At 35.0% G+C, this 18,744-nt stretch overlaps 1 protein-coding gene across 1 annotated transcript in view; it reads right to left on the reverse strand.

The window, feature by feature from the left end:
* LOC145692669 (uncharacterized) overlaps positions 1 to 18,744 on the reverse strand; it is a gene marked incomplete in the record, with an annotated part of 211,323 nt that overhangs the window by 100,281 nt on the left and 92,298 nt on the right. The window contains 1 exon segment of the mRNA XM_081768044.1: positions 4,772 to 4,923. Within this exon segment, the coding sequence (XP_081624170.1) occupies positions 4,772 to 4,910 (139 nt within the window).

The following is an 18,744-nucleotide window of genomic DNA, read 5'->3' on the forward strand; positions in this document are numbered from 1 at the left end:
TTTGAATATTTACTTAATTGCATTGGAAGAATTTAGGAAAAAAGTAAGGACAATCCACTTCTGATAAGAACTGATGCTTTAACCTACACTTATACTTAGAGTTTTAAATATTACCAAAGATAACAAGAAATATTGAGAGTCTAGAGATATTGGTGAAAAAACACGATTATTATCGGACAGAGAAGCGCCCCTCTGTGGACAAATAATTAACAAGCATGCTTTTCAGGCTCCTATTTACAAACAGGCCAAATAGGTCCTGGACAGGGCGTTAAATTTCCAGAGGCAGCATTCTAAGAAATTCGAGATTGAAGCATGGGATGCGAAAAAAAAAAGAAAGAAAATCCAGGAAAGAGAAATTTAAAGGAGACTAAGCCTGGAAACGGATTAACTGTACTTGGAAACGCGTTGATTGTATTGAGAATATTCGGTTGTATTTTCTATAGACTAGTATTTGGTAGTTTTAGTGATTTTTGCTTTTGGTTTGTATCCTAGAAGCACACTATGATGTTTCGTCTTGTGCCATTTTTTTTTCTATTTTTTCTTACACATAACTGAATACGAACAAATAAGGGGACAAAAAATTTTGTAGGGCTGAGGAGGACAACGAATTGTAAGTACCATCCTGATGCTTTCTGTGCGCGTTGTCCAGCGTTCAATTCTAGGGGAAGGTCGCTTGTCTTGGATACAAACCCGAGTAGTGACTTACCATACCACTTTAAGCAATACAGCTCTACCTTATCTCATATAACGTCGGCTAGAGAGCTGCACAAACTTCATCTTTCAATTGTTCGTTATCGGTGTATCGGATTTGTCGTACCTTATCTTTCACAATACCCCAGAGTGCATTGTCAAATGCTGTGATAACTGGCGATCAAACTAACGGACCCGGAAGCTGTTGTGACAAACGTCCAATAATTTGGGAATATTTCGTTCAGGTGTTTACCGAACTAAGTGAAAATTGCTTGTGTGCGCTATCAGAACTCACTGGACTGGACTGTTCGCGCATTTTTTTTCTGCCACCCGGGAACAACAATGAAGTTAGTGTTAATTGCACGATGAAGAGAAACAAAGCAAAATATGACAGATAGCCTGTTCTAATATTAATAGTATTCATTAACTTTTATACAATTTAATGATACAATGTAATATTGAGCGTAAAAGGACTTCTTGGCCACCCTGTTGACCTCTACCAAGTCTAATTCCATAGGAAGCCTTTTTTCGATTTTCGGTTCGGAAGGGTGGGGCGGAAGAGGTGAGTATGAAAAATGTATTTGAAAACTTATGCACGTTTCCATAACGCCTTGCCTGTACGCAAACATATTAATTACGTTATGGCTGTGCGGGCCAACATAACACCATAGGATAAATACTGGGCAATGGCATAAAGACATTTTTATCCCTGCCTTTAAATCATAGTCCTGAATTAAGAAAATTAAATGAAAATGAAATGAAATCTTTAAGTTTAACGTCCCACGGTTATGCCGCGTAGGCTAAAGGAGACGGTGATAATGAGTGAAATGATGAAAGTGGGAGGAAACGGGAGAACCCCGAGAAAACCCACGAACACGGTGTTTGTCCACCACAAAGTCCACACGGCCCGAGCTGGGATCGAACCAGGGACCCCAAGCACCGGAGGTGAACGCTCCACCACTGAGCCACCGCGCCCCCCTCCTGAATTAAGAGTCGGCAACGGTGGGTGCTCGCTTTTTCCTTATCCAAGTTCTGAATTAATACCTGGAAACGGCGGGTCTTTAAAACTAGTAAATGTGAATATGGAAAATTATAGTGTTAACAATGAATCATAAATTTTGTAAGAAAAAAATAGCAATCACTCTGCAAAATAAAAATAACTGGCTGGTTAAAAAAAAAAAAAAGTACGGACATTTTCACGTCCACACTTCAGTTGAAAAAGAAAAGTCGTGACTAGGACTAAAAAGAAAGGAAATCTTTCAATTTAACGTCCCATAATTATATTCTTTAGGCTAAGGAGACGATGATTAAGACAAGCCTGGATAATGGAAAAAATGGTGGAACGAGAATGTGGAAGAAAACGAGAGTACCCCGAGAAAACCCACGGACACGATGTTGTCCACCACAAACTTACTTAGCCGGGGATCAAACAAGAGACCCCACGGACCAGAGGTAAGGGTTTTACCACTAAACCACAAAGCCCCCTCAGAAATAAATAAATAAATAAAAGAATGTCCAGACTATACATAGCGACGTCTGGTTGCCCTAACGACCCCAACATTGTATAATTCATTCACCACTTTTGGGCGTTGACAAAACGACACATATTTCAAAACTGCTTCGCAAGAGACAACACCAAAAGAAAAAAAAAAGAAAAATAAGTTTTTTTTATTATTTTTCCAAAGCTGGTCCTCTTACGAAAAAAAAGGCGTTTTTGTTTATATAGTGTTCTAAAATTACAGATCGCGTGATGAATTTCACTTGTTTTAGGTCACGATCGTGACCTCTGAATTTTAACTTTTTTTCTCTCTCTCTCTCTCTCCTTCTTTCGTAAAAATCATAATAACACTTCGACCTTCGAGACAGTCCGCATATTGCCTCCCCATGCTACGACTGTACCATATATTTTATTTTGTTTAACAAGTGTCGTTAAGAAAAATGGGGACACACAATTTTTTTTATTGTTTTTTTTTCCTGAATGGCTATATATTTTTTTTTCGTCGACGTAATGTTTTTTTTGTAACGTTGAATCTAATGACAATGGACAAGAGAACAGTATGTATCATTAGGACATATGTGTGAGAACACGAATCTTATAAAGAGAGCAGAGTACAAATTTTCCGCAGAGGTGCACTTATAAACATGTAATTTCCTTCGTTGTCCATGAGAAACAAATATATACCACCCCTGTTTACTTTGCAAATGAGGTAACAACATGTTCCTTATTTGAAACTAAACAGTCATATTTCGAAGAAGTAGCTACTACTTTGCTACATTATTACGGTCACATTAAACTAAAACTAACTCTATGGTCTATGGAACCCTGGAGGTTCAATGTCGCGTTCACAAAAGCTCTCCATTGACTTCTATCGTTAGTCAATTAGACCCGATTTCTACTTTGTATTCCTATTTCTGCAATATCCACCTTAATATTATCCTCCCATCTGCTCCTAGGTCTTCCTAACTGTCCTTTTCCGATTGTATTTCCATTTAAAACTTTCAAAGCCTTCCTACTTTCTTCCATTCTGGCTACATGACCTGCCCACCAGATCTCCTAGACTCGACGACCCTAGCAATATTTGGTAAACGGTACAAATTATGCAGTTACCATTCCCCATTTCTGTTCCTCTTGGGCCCCATCAAGATCTGGTTCTAAAATACTTTCAGTCTATGTTCTCCCTCAGAGTAAGCGACCACGTTTCATTACCACATAGCACAACAAGCATTCTCATCGTTTTTGCTTCAAATTACTCGACAGAATTCGCGATGACAAAGGATTTTGAACCGAATAATTAAACGAATTCCCTGCTTTTAGTCGATATTTAATTTTTTCGTGGATATGGTTTTGGTCTGTTAATATTGATCCTAGATATTTCAGTGTTCACTTTGTCGAAAGTATTATTTGATATTTTGATGCATGCATAATATGCAGTATTAGATCCCGGTAAACTTCCATGTGTTTAATTTTCTCTGAATTTACTTTTAGTAAGCCATAAGACTTCCGCATTTCTTTCTATTGTTCTCTTATCACTCTCTATTATATTTACATTATCAGTATACGCCATAAGCTGGTGAATACCATTCAACTCTAGGCGCTGGTTGCTGTCTTTGATTTGTCTTATAGCGTATCCCAGAACAAAGTGAATAATAATGGGAACAACTAATATCCCTGTTTCAGGCCATTATCAACATGAAAGCTCGTGAACAAGAATTTTGCTACTCGGACTTTACTTTGGGGTTCATTTAAACACATATTAATTAATCTAACTAGCTTTCTTGGTAATTATTCTAAATTCTGTAAGAATGTTGTACAATATTTACCCTCCTAACCTAGTCGTAGGCCTTTTTAAAATCAATAAGTAGCTGATGTGCTCGGGCATTGCTTTCCCATTTCTTTTCAAGTATTTTTCGAGTGGTAAATAGCTGGTTAATAGTTGATTGATTTTGCCTAAATTTTCACTGATAATCTCCAATAATTTCACTGCGTATCGGACAATCTTGCAAATTGGATGTTTGAGAAGATTTTATAAAATGTTGACAGAGAAGAAATGTCTAGGTAATTATTACAATCACTTTTATCTTCTTTCTTGTAAATTGGAACAATAATTGATTCTTTCCACTCTTGTGGCAATTCCTCCTTGTTCCAGATAAGGAGAATAAGTTTGTGTATCTTGTTGCACAATTTCCCCCTCCAGCTAAAATTAACTCAACTGAAATTTCGTCTACACTCCGAGATTTGTGTTTCTTTAATTTATTTATAATGATTTCTATTTCTGTTCGGCTAGACTCTCGACTATAAAGTTTTGTTGTGTGCATTTCACTGCGAAACGCGAAGAAATGAAATAAAAAAAGGGGGTCAAATCAGAAACGTTTTCATAAAACACTGTTTCCACCTTAAAGATCTGTAACATTTGAGGAAAGAAAGAATAAAAAAACGCAACTTATTATTACTAGGCTAGTTGCAAAGACAACTCACAACCTTGTAGTTTATAGATGAGCTTCTGAATCTACTCTAGGTACAGATAAACAGTGTTCTTATGCTTAAACTATGTTCTCTATGTAGAAAATAGTTCATAATTACCTATGAATGCACTTGCTCCAGTGTTCACTACAACTTCATGCGTTTGCAGCTGGCATTGCTCGGACTGCAACGCTCTAACCAAATCAACAGCCAAGAGGAACAGCCATAGTTTCAGTAACCAGACGCCAGGCAGCAGCATGGTGCTGAGAGATCTGAAACAACAAATGTCAAATAAAAATTAGAATTTTTCTATACATTTACCAACAAGTAAATAAGATAGTTGTAAAAAGTAAACTTTCAAGTCTATCTGCCCTGCCTTAGAGATCACATTTCATAAAACTCTGTTTTATACAAGGTATGTTCAAAACTTACCGAACCATTTTTTATGCGTAAACAGATGAAGCAAGGACATCATTTGTAGTGCAGATGAATTTTTGCTTGTCCACACAAGGCGTCGGTCGAGACCGTTATCCTTTAATTACAGACGTATAGTAATCGCTAGACGGATTCCAATTAATGTCAAATGATGAGACGACTTGAGCAACGCGTGTAAATTAAGTTTTGCTCAAAGATTTGGGATATCCAAGTGAAGACGATTTACAAGATCCAACATGCATTCAGGGACAATACCATGAGCATCTCACGGATTAAGGGCTCAACAGATTCAAACTTTCTTTGCAAAACCCAGTACTTCTGTGAATCCTTAGGCTCACTACTCCCCCACCATGGCCATGTGACTTTGTCTTTTCTCAGATTTGAAAATTCCGCTGAAAGGAACTCGATGTGATTTCAGAGAAAAGAGTATGCGGTATTCGACGGTAGAACGCAACACTACCTCAAAACATGCGTTCCACAAGTATTTCCAACAATAGCAGGACCGCTAGGGTAAGTATTAGCATTCCCAAGAAGATACTTGGAAGATTAGAGTCACTACATATTGTCTAAATAAGCATATTTTTGTTGACTAAAGATTCGATTTTTTTTAACATACCTCGTTTACAGCTCAGAGTACCAGGAATGGTATTTATAGGTTGTACCCCTAATAGTTTTGGAAATGTGGTGTTTCAAGATTCTACATCTAATGGTTTCAGAGATCCGGTGATGAGTGATCGAGTTAGTGGATTTACTCTTGTATATACTATGCAGTGACCTATTAATGTATAGTGTGTTCACTCGATAGGAGTGCAGTTCGCAAATGTCTTTGAAGTTCCCATGCTGCCCTTCCTCTTTCCATCCCTCTTTTGACCGCATTTGTGGGGTCGCAACAACCACTATGTCTGTTCTTTCTTCCCAGTACTGTGCCTAATATAAAACATATCCCAGGCAATGTAAAAACAAGGGAGCTTGCCTTGGGAACAGGGAATCGAGCACTAGGTTATAGGAGAGCATTTGGAATTGTGGCAACTAAAACTCCATGTGCAGTTGACAAAGTGACTCTAAATAGTTTGAAATGAGGGTTCTGGTTCGCTATTTAGTTATCTGGGTGTTTACCCCAAGATCCCTCGGATGATGACTTATTTATGGCACAAGGCGCACATGTAGAAGGCGGCATTCTTTATATACGAACTGCACTTCAATTAAAGAAACAAACTCTAACAAACGTCGGAAGATGATTCCTGACACCGAGATAAGCAGAAAAAAACCTATGAACATACAGCATACATAGCACCACTTCAATCACTTCAAATATTATAAAATAAAGTTGTTTTGAAAGGAAAATATTAATAATTGTGGATCTGGATCCAATAGTGGTCTAACCAGTAACAATTTTCAAATGAGAATAGGCTTAACAGTCTCCATCCCGGCGAAATTAAAATACCGCTAATTTTACAGTAATTATGTGATATCTTCAAATAGATAAAAGATAATCGAAATGTGGAACAAGAGCGCCCCAGACAATATTATTTTACATAAGAAACCGTTATCACGACTCACTTATCTGCTTTCGATTTCGAGCCATTTTGAAAATCGGCATTTATTTTCGCGTTTCTAAACAGCTGAAAACGGAAAGCCACTAGGTGACTTGTGATAACCGTATCTCACGCAAAATAATATTGTCTAGGGCGCTCTTGTTCCATATTTCAATTATCTTTTATCTATTTGAAGATATCACATAATTACTGTAAAAATAGTGGTATTTTAATTTCGCCGGGATGAAGACTCTTAACCTCCTGAGACCCGATCATTTATTTGTCAAGTACTTTTGATGAAATTTTATATATTAGGTAATAATAAACCCAATAGAACATATTTAAAAACCATTTTGTCATGCTGCTTTCCTATTGATCGGTAATGGGTCGAATTGTATGCAGTACTTTGGGTCTCAAATTGCTATGTATTACATACAATACACAAGGAAAATTGTATATTTCCCTTCGTAATATAAGCATAAAATATGTAAATCATTAAACTTGAAATTTAGTTCACCATGTTTTATTTTCTGAGAAATTATTCAATCAATGTACCTGGATCAGATGCGTCCATAACCCCAATTGTCTTCTTCCCACCTTCAGCAGACAATAGAGCCACCTGTAGGTAAAAACAAAAACCAGCTGCCTTTTCTGCAGTAATTTCGACACTTCCCAAATACAATAACCGAGATTCGGGCATGTTCTTAAATATTCGTAACCATGATGGGCGTTCGAAAAACGTATTGTACGCAATACGCAGGGTCTCAGGAGGTTAAAGATATCCATTCTTTCCTATATATATATATATATATATATATATATATATATATATATATATATATATATATATATATATATATATAACAAAGCTTATACTTGGTAGCTACTACAATGAAACTCTCAATTTTGTGTTGCATTGTAGATTTGTACTAGAAGTTGAGATCTATTTTGTAATTTATTTTTGGATATAGGTTAGACCACTGTTGCCCCCAGGTTTGTAATCTATCTGGTAAATAATTGAAAAACTCAATTATTTAGATCTATAATATAGATAATAGATAACATAATCTAGTAATGGTAGACAGTGCAAGTTTTTGCTGGAATACGCCATAACTAATTGGAACTCATTTAATTCCTGTAAGTTTATTATTATATTTTTTAAGGTGCTGCGCAAGAGGGCGCGCCTAATATCGACACTCACTGATATAACTGCCTCGGAAAGATTAAAAAAAGCCAAACTAACGTTCCTCTTTGTTAAAGGCAAATTGAAATTGTCATGTTAAATCCTTTTTGTATTCATATGTAGAATGAATCCATGGACATTTTTTTTTCGACGTTTTCACCTAACTACTTAGATACATTTTGTATGCTACTTACATTTTGTATATTGTAACTTGTTCCGAATCTGACTTCTTCAAAGCAAACTTTCCATAAATGTGTAATTACTTATTCATTTATGAAACAAAGAGACTGTATCAAAGTAGAAGTAGGAAGGGAAAAAATAGAACAGAATACCAAATTTTGGTACCAAAAACTAGTATTATTACTGAAGACATTATTGAAAATGTTTAAGAAAAAATTAATTACTTCGATGCTATAGGCCTATTTTCCAGTGTAGTAGATCAGAGATACTATGCAAAAATGAGGTAAAATAACCATACTCTTTTTATATGTGAGTGTGGGACGGAGAAAAATTTACTTCTACTATTCAAAAACATGAAAACTTGTGACACAGATTTTTTTGGGGCGAAATTCTTCAGTTTTATTCTAATTTATTCCGCAAATTATTTCAGCATTTTCTTCTATTTATTACTCGGCTTCTTTACTTTACACGGTACATGTGTAATTTTCTCTCAAATAATTATTTATTTTATTTTATTATACTAATTATAGAAGATATGAAATATGGATACAATGTTTAATATACAACACATGGACGCACGATGCATGCCTAAGTGCTGAAAAATTCTTGCGACGACGATGATGCTCTTATATTAAGAAACATAAATTTATCTTATATAATTATCGACCTTCCTAAAGAAAATAATTTGAATTTTACCTGAAACATGTCTGTAAAATTGTCATTTCATTTTTGCCTAACAAACACAAACGCATTTGACATATTTTAGACAAGTAATCATATTTATATTAGGGATAAATAAAAATGAAATGATATATTTAATACGACATATTATTTCCTCAAATGTAAACTTCAGCATCTGATCTCAGGAAGGAGTTTTGACCTGGATGAAATTACCAAAAAGACAGCAATGAAAATTCTAATGCGTAAATATTGTATCAACTTGATCTTGACTTTAACGCCCCTTTCAGAAGCGAGGGTATACGAGACGGGATCTAATTGATTAACGCGGAATCCGAATCACATGAGCTTCCGCCGGGAATCGAAAATATTTTATTAAGTGTCCACCAGTGATAATTTCTATTATCGTTCCAAGTAGTTGTGAACTCTGAGTCAGCACACATGGGAGAGAGAAGGAGAGAGAGTCACTCACACACATTATAATGTACATAATAATGCACTGTTTATGACAGGCATATACATTTTCCAAATCCCGATTAAAATCCTGTTTCAGTTTGTCATATGTTGCATTATTTTTCACGACTTTTATCGTCTAACTAATTGTGTCATACAAAACTATTTGTGTGTGTTTCAATTATTAATCTATTGATTTTAATCATAATCATATCATGAAAATCATAGAAAACCCTTCTAGATATTTGAAATTAAAAATCAAAAAGTTAAAGGAAAAACAATTATTATATTTGTACGGCTGCTTTCCGTAATACCTTATTATTTCTGTAATTCTTTAAACGAATTTTTTTTTTTTTTATTGTCAACTAATTTCTGGGCTTACGTCCAGCGGCTAATGAAGATCCAAGCTTTTAAGTCTGTTACAAAAAGCGGATGTGATTTTTTTTTAAAATCCGGTTGATCTGTCGTTGACACACAGGAAAATTTGCTTTTTTTGCTTCTCAAGGCTACAGAAAGAGCCTAAAGCAGAAATAAGTTCCACATATGCTCAGTTATGGGTAATTACATTGAGAAATCAGATCACACGCTTCCGATACGAAATGACTTAGGTTACATATTTTGTTTACTCATATAAATAGTTCCTAAGAAATGTAGACACAAACTTCACAAAGTTATATGTTAGCTTAATGATAGAGCTCCCATTTTTGACACGAGGAATATCTTGTTCTATTTTAAGACATGTAAGCCTTCAATATGTAAAACGGGTAGTGTTCTCCTGTTTTTCTACAATCTTTATGCATAAATCCTTTTTATTATTATTTGTTTCTATTTATTTTTCGTTTCATTTGATTTACAGAATACCTAGAGTTGACTAGGAAACAAGAGCTGAGGATGTTTCGTCTGAAAATGTATCCTGAAGGTGACATGTCCTTTGGGGGGGGGGGAATTATCTGTTACTATTGGAAGAGTACCATCTTTACTTGTCTCGTCTCAAAAATTCTGTTTTGTCTCGTCTCGTAGGCTATTATAGGTATAACAGAGTGACTTTACCCTTTCCACTGCTGATATAGCACCACAAAGCAGAAAAATCAGTCCATCAACCCTGATTGATTGCAGAACATGATGAAGATTAAAAATCTATAGAAGCCAGTTTTCTAGTGCACAGCAGCTCACCGTCAACGTAACGACAGCCAAAATGAAGCACTGAATTTCGTATCCGTCAGTGTGACGGCTGCAGCAGTAAAAAGGTTAAGCTAAATGCTTTCAGCAATTTTATTTTACGAATTATACAGAATACACTAGGTTTGGATAAAATGTTTAATATGCAACATTTGGATACATGCTGAATGTGTAACACCGAAAAAATCTAAATACGACAATGATGCAATTGTATCTAGAAACAGTAAGACACTAGGTTTGGATAAAATGTTTAACATGCAACATTTGGATGCACGCTGAATGTGTAAGACCGAAAAACTTTAAATACGACAATGATGCAATTATACGTAGAAACGGTTATTTCTCTTTCCTTAATTGAATACCTTTCTAATGAAGATAGATTAAACATAATCTAAAACAACTCTGCCAAATCATTTACTTTTGATAAATACAAAAACACTTCAAATGTTCTGAACAAATATATACTGTCTGTATTTTAAAGATTTACTTCAAGGGAATGTAAAAGTGAAAACTACATTTAATACAAACAAATTTAATCGTTTATAATCTGCGTGAGAGTGCACACTTGATACGTCCTTAAGTAATTAAATCAAAGAAATGTAAAAACATATCGTGAAGTGTGAAAGTACAAGTCACAACATGAATTGAGTCCGGAAATCAAGTGGCTTAGTCATGTCTTTTTTCGTTTTCTTCTCTTTAGAAAGAATCTCTGTAAACAGAGTTCGCGGCCTGCAAGTCCTGTTTTAACGAGATCGTTGAGAGCGTTCCACTTTTTTCTGATTTTTATATATGTGTGTATGGATATAGTATGCACGTTTCTTTCCCACTCCTTCTATATGTGAAACCTCGCTTTCTGAAGAGTTGATTCGTCATCGATAATCACGATATCCTAAATGACGTGCACATGAACAAATGACATTAAAAGTTATATCCGGATGCCGTTATTTCCTGCAGTTCATTAAGATGCAGTTACTGAAAGCAAATCTTTGACTACAAGCGACACGTTTATCTGCATAAATATTAACAAAGTATACAGAGTGAAACGTTTGGAGACAAAAGACTTAAATGATTAAAATTTGATGCATTTTGTCATGTCAAACGACATACTTAGCTATATATACCGTATTTTGCAACAGAAGTGCCCATTGTTCCAAGCACAATCCCTCCTCCCAAATAAAAATAATGAGTTCCTACATGGATTTGCATATCAAATACATATTGACCTATTTTACTTGATAATATATTTCCTTCTTATTCCTTTCCCGCTCGACCCAATTAATTCTCTCCTTTCTTCTTCACACCCACATTTCGAAAGCTTCCAGTCGGTTTCCATCATTTGTACGTAATATTCAGGTTTCTGCCCCATATAGTACATTACTACACACGGAACATTTTATGAGTCTTTTTTCTCAATTCTTTATTGAAGTTCCAACAAACTAGTATTTTCTTCCTCCTAAAGGCTTCTTTCGTCATTCCTATTCTTGCTTTTATTTCACGTTCACACTTCGTATCATCGCTAATAATAGGGTCTACTACCCAGGTATCGAAAACTAGCCATATGTTCTATTTTTCCCCTCCTACCTCTATACACCGATTGCTTCGTTCCAATCACCATGGCTTTTGTCTTCCTATCATTATATTTTCATTCCATATTCTTCACAATCCTTCGTGAAATTTTCTAACAACTTATTCATTTTCTTTTCAGATTCTGCAACAAGTTCCATATTATCTGCAAACCGTATTCGGTGACCTTAAAATGTTACACCTTCTCTGTGGCTAGAGATTATGGATATTAGAAGACTAGGAAAATCTCATAGGATGGTTAATCTCCAGGTTCACATCTGGAATCTCATTATGAAGCAAGGACTTTAACCAATAGGATATATTAGACCTCTTTAAGTTGGATATAATAAATATCCATGTAAATCGACCACTAATGGTTTAATTTGTTGTATGACAAGGCCACGGAACTAACTGTTTTGTGACTTTATTTCACATTCTGTATACTTAATGCAACAGTTACTATCTAAGAGTCATTTTTAATTTATTCTTTTTTTTTTTATTTTCATTTTATGAGATTTATCAATGTAGGAAGTAAGGCAAAATGTATTCATCTCATGCAAAACATTCTCTTTTATCACTTTCTCCCATCTGTTGGCAATAACTTTACGTCCTACATGATATCATCGGAAACTACTTCCTTCTGGAGCACAGCATATGCCTTGAATTTCTTACAAGATTATAAAGGCATTCTTTTATTCCAATCTGTTTTCTTTTCTGCAATTCAATTGCGTATTCACTTAAAGAAAAATGCAACTTTTACTTGACGCCTGTCATGGTAAACCCCGTTAGCCTTTCTACCCTCACCAGGGATTTAAACAAAATCGTAGACTCTTACGTTAGAGGACCCGATGATCCCCTAATATCACAGAGTAATTATTTAAACATTGCTGGAAAGTGTATGGAACACATATTGCAATGAAGTAACATTTGGACAATTCCCGCCCTATTCGTAGAAGAAGAAGAAGAGATGAGGGAGATGTTGAGGGACAGAGTAGTCAGAGTTCACCAACGACGACAATATAGAGAGGGACTCTCTGCGATACTTGAAAAAATTTAATGAAATCTTTAAGTTTAACGTCCCACGGTATGCCGGTTAGGCTAAAGGAGACGGTGATAATGAGAAATGAGTGAAATGGTGGAATGAAGAAAGTGGGAGGAAACGGAAGAACCCTGAGAAAACCCACGAGCACGGTGTTTGTCCACCACAAAATCCACACGATGCGAACTGGGATCGAACCAGGGACCCCACGCACCGGAGATGAACGCTCTACCACTGAGCCATCGCGCCCCCGTCTCTGCGATACTTGATTTGGGCATCTAAACTTTACCTACGTTTATGCGGGTAACGCATAGAGTAGCGCATTTTATTTATTTATTTTTTTTTTATGAATGTTAGGAATGATTTTGTCATTAGGAAGCATTCGTGTTCCTAGTTATTTCACGCTTTAAGTTTATTCTAATTTTGTTGCTTCCATGCCGAGCTTCTGTTCGAGCTGTCTGGTCGTCCATAGCCCAGACTCCATGGTCCTGAGTGCTGACGACGGTACATCAAGAAATTCATCGAGGATCGCCAAGTATTCCAGGTAAGTGCTGTGCAGACTTTTACCCAGCCTAAGTTCATATTTTTTTCTCTTTTACCCTCTTTTCACTAGCGTTGCCAAGTGGCCGGTATTTCACCGGCCTGGCAGAAAATATTGCTATTATTTTGATTAAGACTGGTGACCAGTACAAATTTCTTACCAGCCCCTTTGTGACCGTTTTTTTTTTCAAATTTGTATCTAGTTCGAAGGATAGATTTGTAAAGTAACTTTAATTCTGTAAATCCAAAACTGTCACCTTTCACAATCTATCAACGATTAATATATTTGTTCATCTGTTTAGATAATTTTGAAGAGATGACAAAGACTATATCAGGGAAAACATACTTTCGTCGTTGATCAATTTTGAAATTTACCTGTAAGGAATTTTTAACCATATATTGAGAGTAAAAAAATATTTTTAAAGCAATTTCCTGCAATTCAAGTATCAGTTTAATTAAAGATTAAATTTAATTTTCTAATTCCAAAATTGTCACGTAAGGATTAATGTACTTTTGTTCATCTATTTCGATAATTTTAAATTAGTGGCAGTTGCTGGTAAGTACAATAAAATAATCAATACAGACTTTAATTTCTCATTTTTACTACAATGTACCTAATAAGCTTATTGGTGAATGTACTAATGTTATGCAGAATACAAGTGCTAATGCACTATATTCACGATCTCGATAGTACATTTCCTTCCCGTGGATGGGTCCGAACAGAGATACTTCACAATTAGGCCTATATTATAGGGATTTTTGAGGGGATGCCGGTAATTTTACTTTCCAGAGTTGGCAACCCTACTTTCCAGAGTTGGCAACCTTACTTTCCAGAGTTGGCAACCCTACTTTCTAGAGTTGGCAACCCTACTTTCCACCCTCTTAACATAAATATCTGTTTCCAATTGAAAAGTATTCAATTTCAATGGAAAGCAACCCTGGTCTTGAACCTAATAACTCTCCTCTAAGGATTTTAGTATACAAAATCCTTGGATTGGGCTTGTCACTTCTAAATCACCAAATTCTTAATTTTACGTTTGTTTCGTCGAGCAACGAGAACTGACGAAACTATACTGCACAGAAAGTCAAACGTAATCCACGTTTCTTCTCTGGTTATTTCTAAGAACGACTTGCCTGAATGCACCACCGACAGTACATCTGATTTATTATTATTATTATTATTATTATTATTATTATTATTATTATTATTATTATTATTATTATTATTATTATTATTATTATTATTATTATTATTATTATTAAGTATTATGCCTTTTGGAAGATCTTGGGACTAATGAAGGTTTTTTTCTTTCTTCTTAATTTTCAGTTTGGGCCTGGAAGCGTTTCTTCCATGTTTCTCGTTTTTCAGCTTCCTCTTTTAACTCCCAATATTTCCTTCTAATTTTCAAATCATCGATCACTTGTGTTCTTCTTCTTCCTATTCCTCGCTTTCCTTCCATCTTTCCTTCTATGACGGTATGAAGAAGACAATTTCTTCGCAAGACGTGTCCAATCCAATTGACCTTTTCTCGAAGAATGTCGGCTAGAAGCGTGCTCCTATCTGTTTTAAAACATTTTCGTTTGTTACTCTTTCTGTCCATTTTATTATCTCCATCTTCCTCCAACACCACATTTCGAAGCTCTCTAAATATTTCTTTTCTAAATTCCATAATTTCTAAGTCTCTGAACCATACAGTTCAATTCTCCATATAGAGCACTTGACAAATTTGTTCCTTAGTCCAAATTAAGAGTGACTTTTTTCTTGTTGAATGCTTCTTTTTTAGCTATGGCAATTCTCAACCTGATCTCTTTGGTGCAGTACGCATCTTTCGTCAAAATACTTCCCAGATATTTGATATGATAGACCTCCTCAAGTTCTCTTTGTTCTACTCTGACCCCATAAGGGCGCACTTCCACGGGATATTTTAATGACTTTCGATTTTTAACTTTTGAATTACGCAAGCTTAATGTAGAGTACAAAAAAATAAAATGAAATGTTCCAGTTTAAGGTACCACATTATGTCCTTTAGGCTAAGGGAGGCAGATATTAAAGCAAATTATAGGAGAATCAGAGGGATGAGAATGTAGGGGGGAAAAGGAGTATGTGAGTATACTCCTGGACACCATGTCCAGCACAAACTTACTTGGACGGGAATCGAACTAGGAACCCCACGCACTGGAGGTGAGCGCTCTACCATTGAACCACTGTGCCCCCACTGCACCACAGGATAAATATTCCTACAATAAAATGATACTGAAGAAATTCTTTAAAAGTCTTCATCCCGTCGAAATTAAAATACCGCTAATTTTATAGTAATTATGTGATATCTTTAAATAGATAAAAGATAAATGAAATATGGAACAAGAGCGCCCTAGACAATATTATTTTGCGTGAGGTACCGTTATCACAAGTCACCTAGTGGCTTTCCGTTTTCAGCTGTTTAGAAACGCGAAAATAAATGCCGATTTTCAAAATGGCTCGAAATCGAAAGCAGATAAGTGAGTCGTGATAACGTTTTCTCATGTAAAATAATATTGTCTAGGGCGCTCTTGTTCCACATTTCGATTATCTTTTATCTATTTGAAGATATGACATAATTACTGTAAAATTAGCGGTATTTTAATTTCGCCGGGATGAAGACTCTTAAGGATATTCTTTTTTCCATCCTTCTTATCCCGGTTCATAATTAGAGCCGAGAAAGATGAGAGCTTACTCTTTATATCCAGGTTCTGAATTAAGATACAGCAATAATGAGTCCTTACAGCTAATTGATAATAATAAAATTCGGAATATCTTACCACAAAAAGCACAATTACTTGAAATTAACTTGATCTTTCTTTGTTTTTTTTTTCTTTCTAAACATATAAACGTGTCACAGGTGAAATTTATTGCAAATTGAAAAACTGGTCCCAGGCAAATCTATCTTGAAAACCAATAGACTTATTTGTATATTGGCAATGCCAGATGGGACTAATAACCCAACAGAGAAAGAACTTGTGACCTACAAACGACGAAACAAAATGGAGACATTTCCAATAAATGCCTGTCTGTTTTGTTTTAATCATTTTTATTTGTTGCGAAAAGACAAGATGGAATCACGATTTCTCATGTGAAACGCCATATTCTCTTTTACTTTTAACCTTCTTGTTGTTATAACTGTGTAATGGCGGTTAAGGTCACGAAATTTCTGATGATTTTTTTTTCTTTTTAAATTTATATTTCTTGAATATGGAACACTCACAGATATCGATAGAGCATCGTGATCACACATGTAGTGCAAAGAACTCTTAAAACCAGATACATCAACACACATAGACTGACAATAATGACTTTGCTGATTTATTGGTCTCTTTTCTTTTATTCAGACATAAATATAACATTATCATCTTTATCCCTTACTGAAACATTTCACACATAAAGTTAATTTCTAAAAGAATTTAAACGGAACAGTTCTCGAGAGATGGCACGCAGACGGATTCCTCCAGGAGATAAACTGCAACTTTCTTCAATGGCAGAGAATAAGGCAACCAAAAGGAGACAAGTATTTCGGCTATATATACACAGGGTGTTTCAAAACAACAACGACAATGTTTGGGAGGTGTTTCTTGACACCGCGGTAACACAGAAAGTATAGACCAACCTGAGTGCACAAATGTTTACTTTCGGAGTTATTGGCTGCCGACAACATAAAAGATAATTAACTTTAAAGGTCCATAGCTCCAAAACTATGAGACCTACCGTAGTCGGATCAAGACTTCACTTAGGAACTAATATGTGCGCTATCCAAAAATACATGTTTCAGAATTATCTGGTACTAACGCAACAATTTTTATAAAGGGAGTTTGGCTACGGGCATATAATTTGCAGTACTCAACAGCTACCTCTATAAAAATTGTTGCGGAAATACCGCACGATACTGAGGCATGGATATTTGTATAGGGCACATACTAGTTTCTAAGTGAAGTCTTGACCCGACTACGGTAGGCCCCATAGTATTGGAGCTATAGACCTTTCAAGCTCTTTATATATATATATATATATATATATATATATATATATATATATATATATATATATATATATATATATATATATATATATATATATATATTTCCGACAGCCTATAACTCCGAAATGACGTATTTCTGCATCCAGATTGGTCTATACTTTTTGTCTTATGTTAGTGTCAGGAATCACCTCCCGAACTTTGTCGGTGTTGTTTTGAAGCACCCTGTATATATATGGCATTAGTCTACAAGTCAAAATAAAGACGCGAAAGGTATATAATTATACACTTCTCAAAGAAACAACATCATTTGGAGAATTAAATATTATTTTATAAGTATATTTTCCAGTATGCTCTCAAAATGTGTAAATAACAAAAAATTTTCATGGCGAATGCTAATAACTTGATTCTTTAGGCGGACACTCCTCTTTCTAAGAAAGAACAAAAAAAAAAAAAAATTGTGGGCTGTTTTTATGTTCGTTACTTTCTCGACTGAAGTTAAGTATGTTCTTACCGCTAAAGGGTACATACAAAAAGTGACATGAAGAAAAGAAAAAAGCTATATAGCAAATAAAACAAAATGAAATGAAATGTGTAGGTTATAATTGAAGGCAGAAGGCATTAATAAAGTGTGCAAATAATTTGAAAATAATTTAAAAGTCAAATGAAAGAACAGTGAGAAAAGAAAAAAATAGAAGAAAAACAACCATTCTGTAATTAAATTTTTAAAGTAAAACAACTCTGGAGGAGAGAGTATGAACACACTACTACACTTTGAATGTGGAACAATTGCAAATTAGGATCTTTTCAGCTCCATTACAATTTCACGATTTGCAATAATAATAATAATAATAATAATAATAATAATAATAATAATAATAATAATAATAATAATGTTTATTAGGCAAAAAACAGCCAGAAGTGCGCCCAGACAACAGGCGCATGATACATGCAACCCCGCATATACAACACGCTTAGGTTATATTTAACAGGAGTCGAAATACACCAGCAAGACAAGCTATACATGCAATCGATATCTTACAATAATAATAACAACAATAATAAAATGAACATATATTTTTTTAAAAAAAAGATTACATATTTGTAAATAAAGACTCATAGTTAAGATAAAAAAGAAAAAGTGCAGTATCCGAAAAAGAATAAAAGCTTAAACCGCAAAGAAAAGAAAGATGATAGCAAAATAAAGATAGATGTATTTTTGAGTTTTACGTCCCACGGTTATGCCAGTTAGGCTAAAGAAGACGGTGATTATGAGAAATGAACGAAATGGTGGAATGAAG

The sequence above is a fragment of the Thermobia domestica genome, chromosome 8 (assembly GCF_964235325.1).
Source record: "Thermobia domestica chromosome 8, izTheDome1.hap1.1, whole genome shotgun sequence".
Classification (NCBI taxonomy): Eukaryota; Metazoa; Arthropoda; class Insecta; order Zygentoma; family Lepismatidae; genus Thermobia; species Thermobia domestica.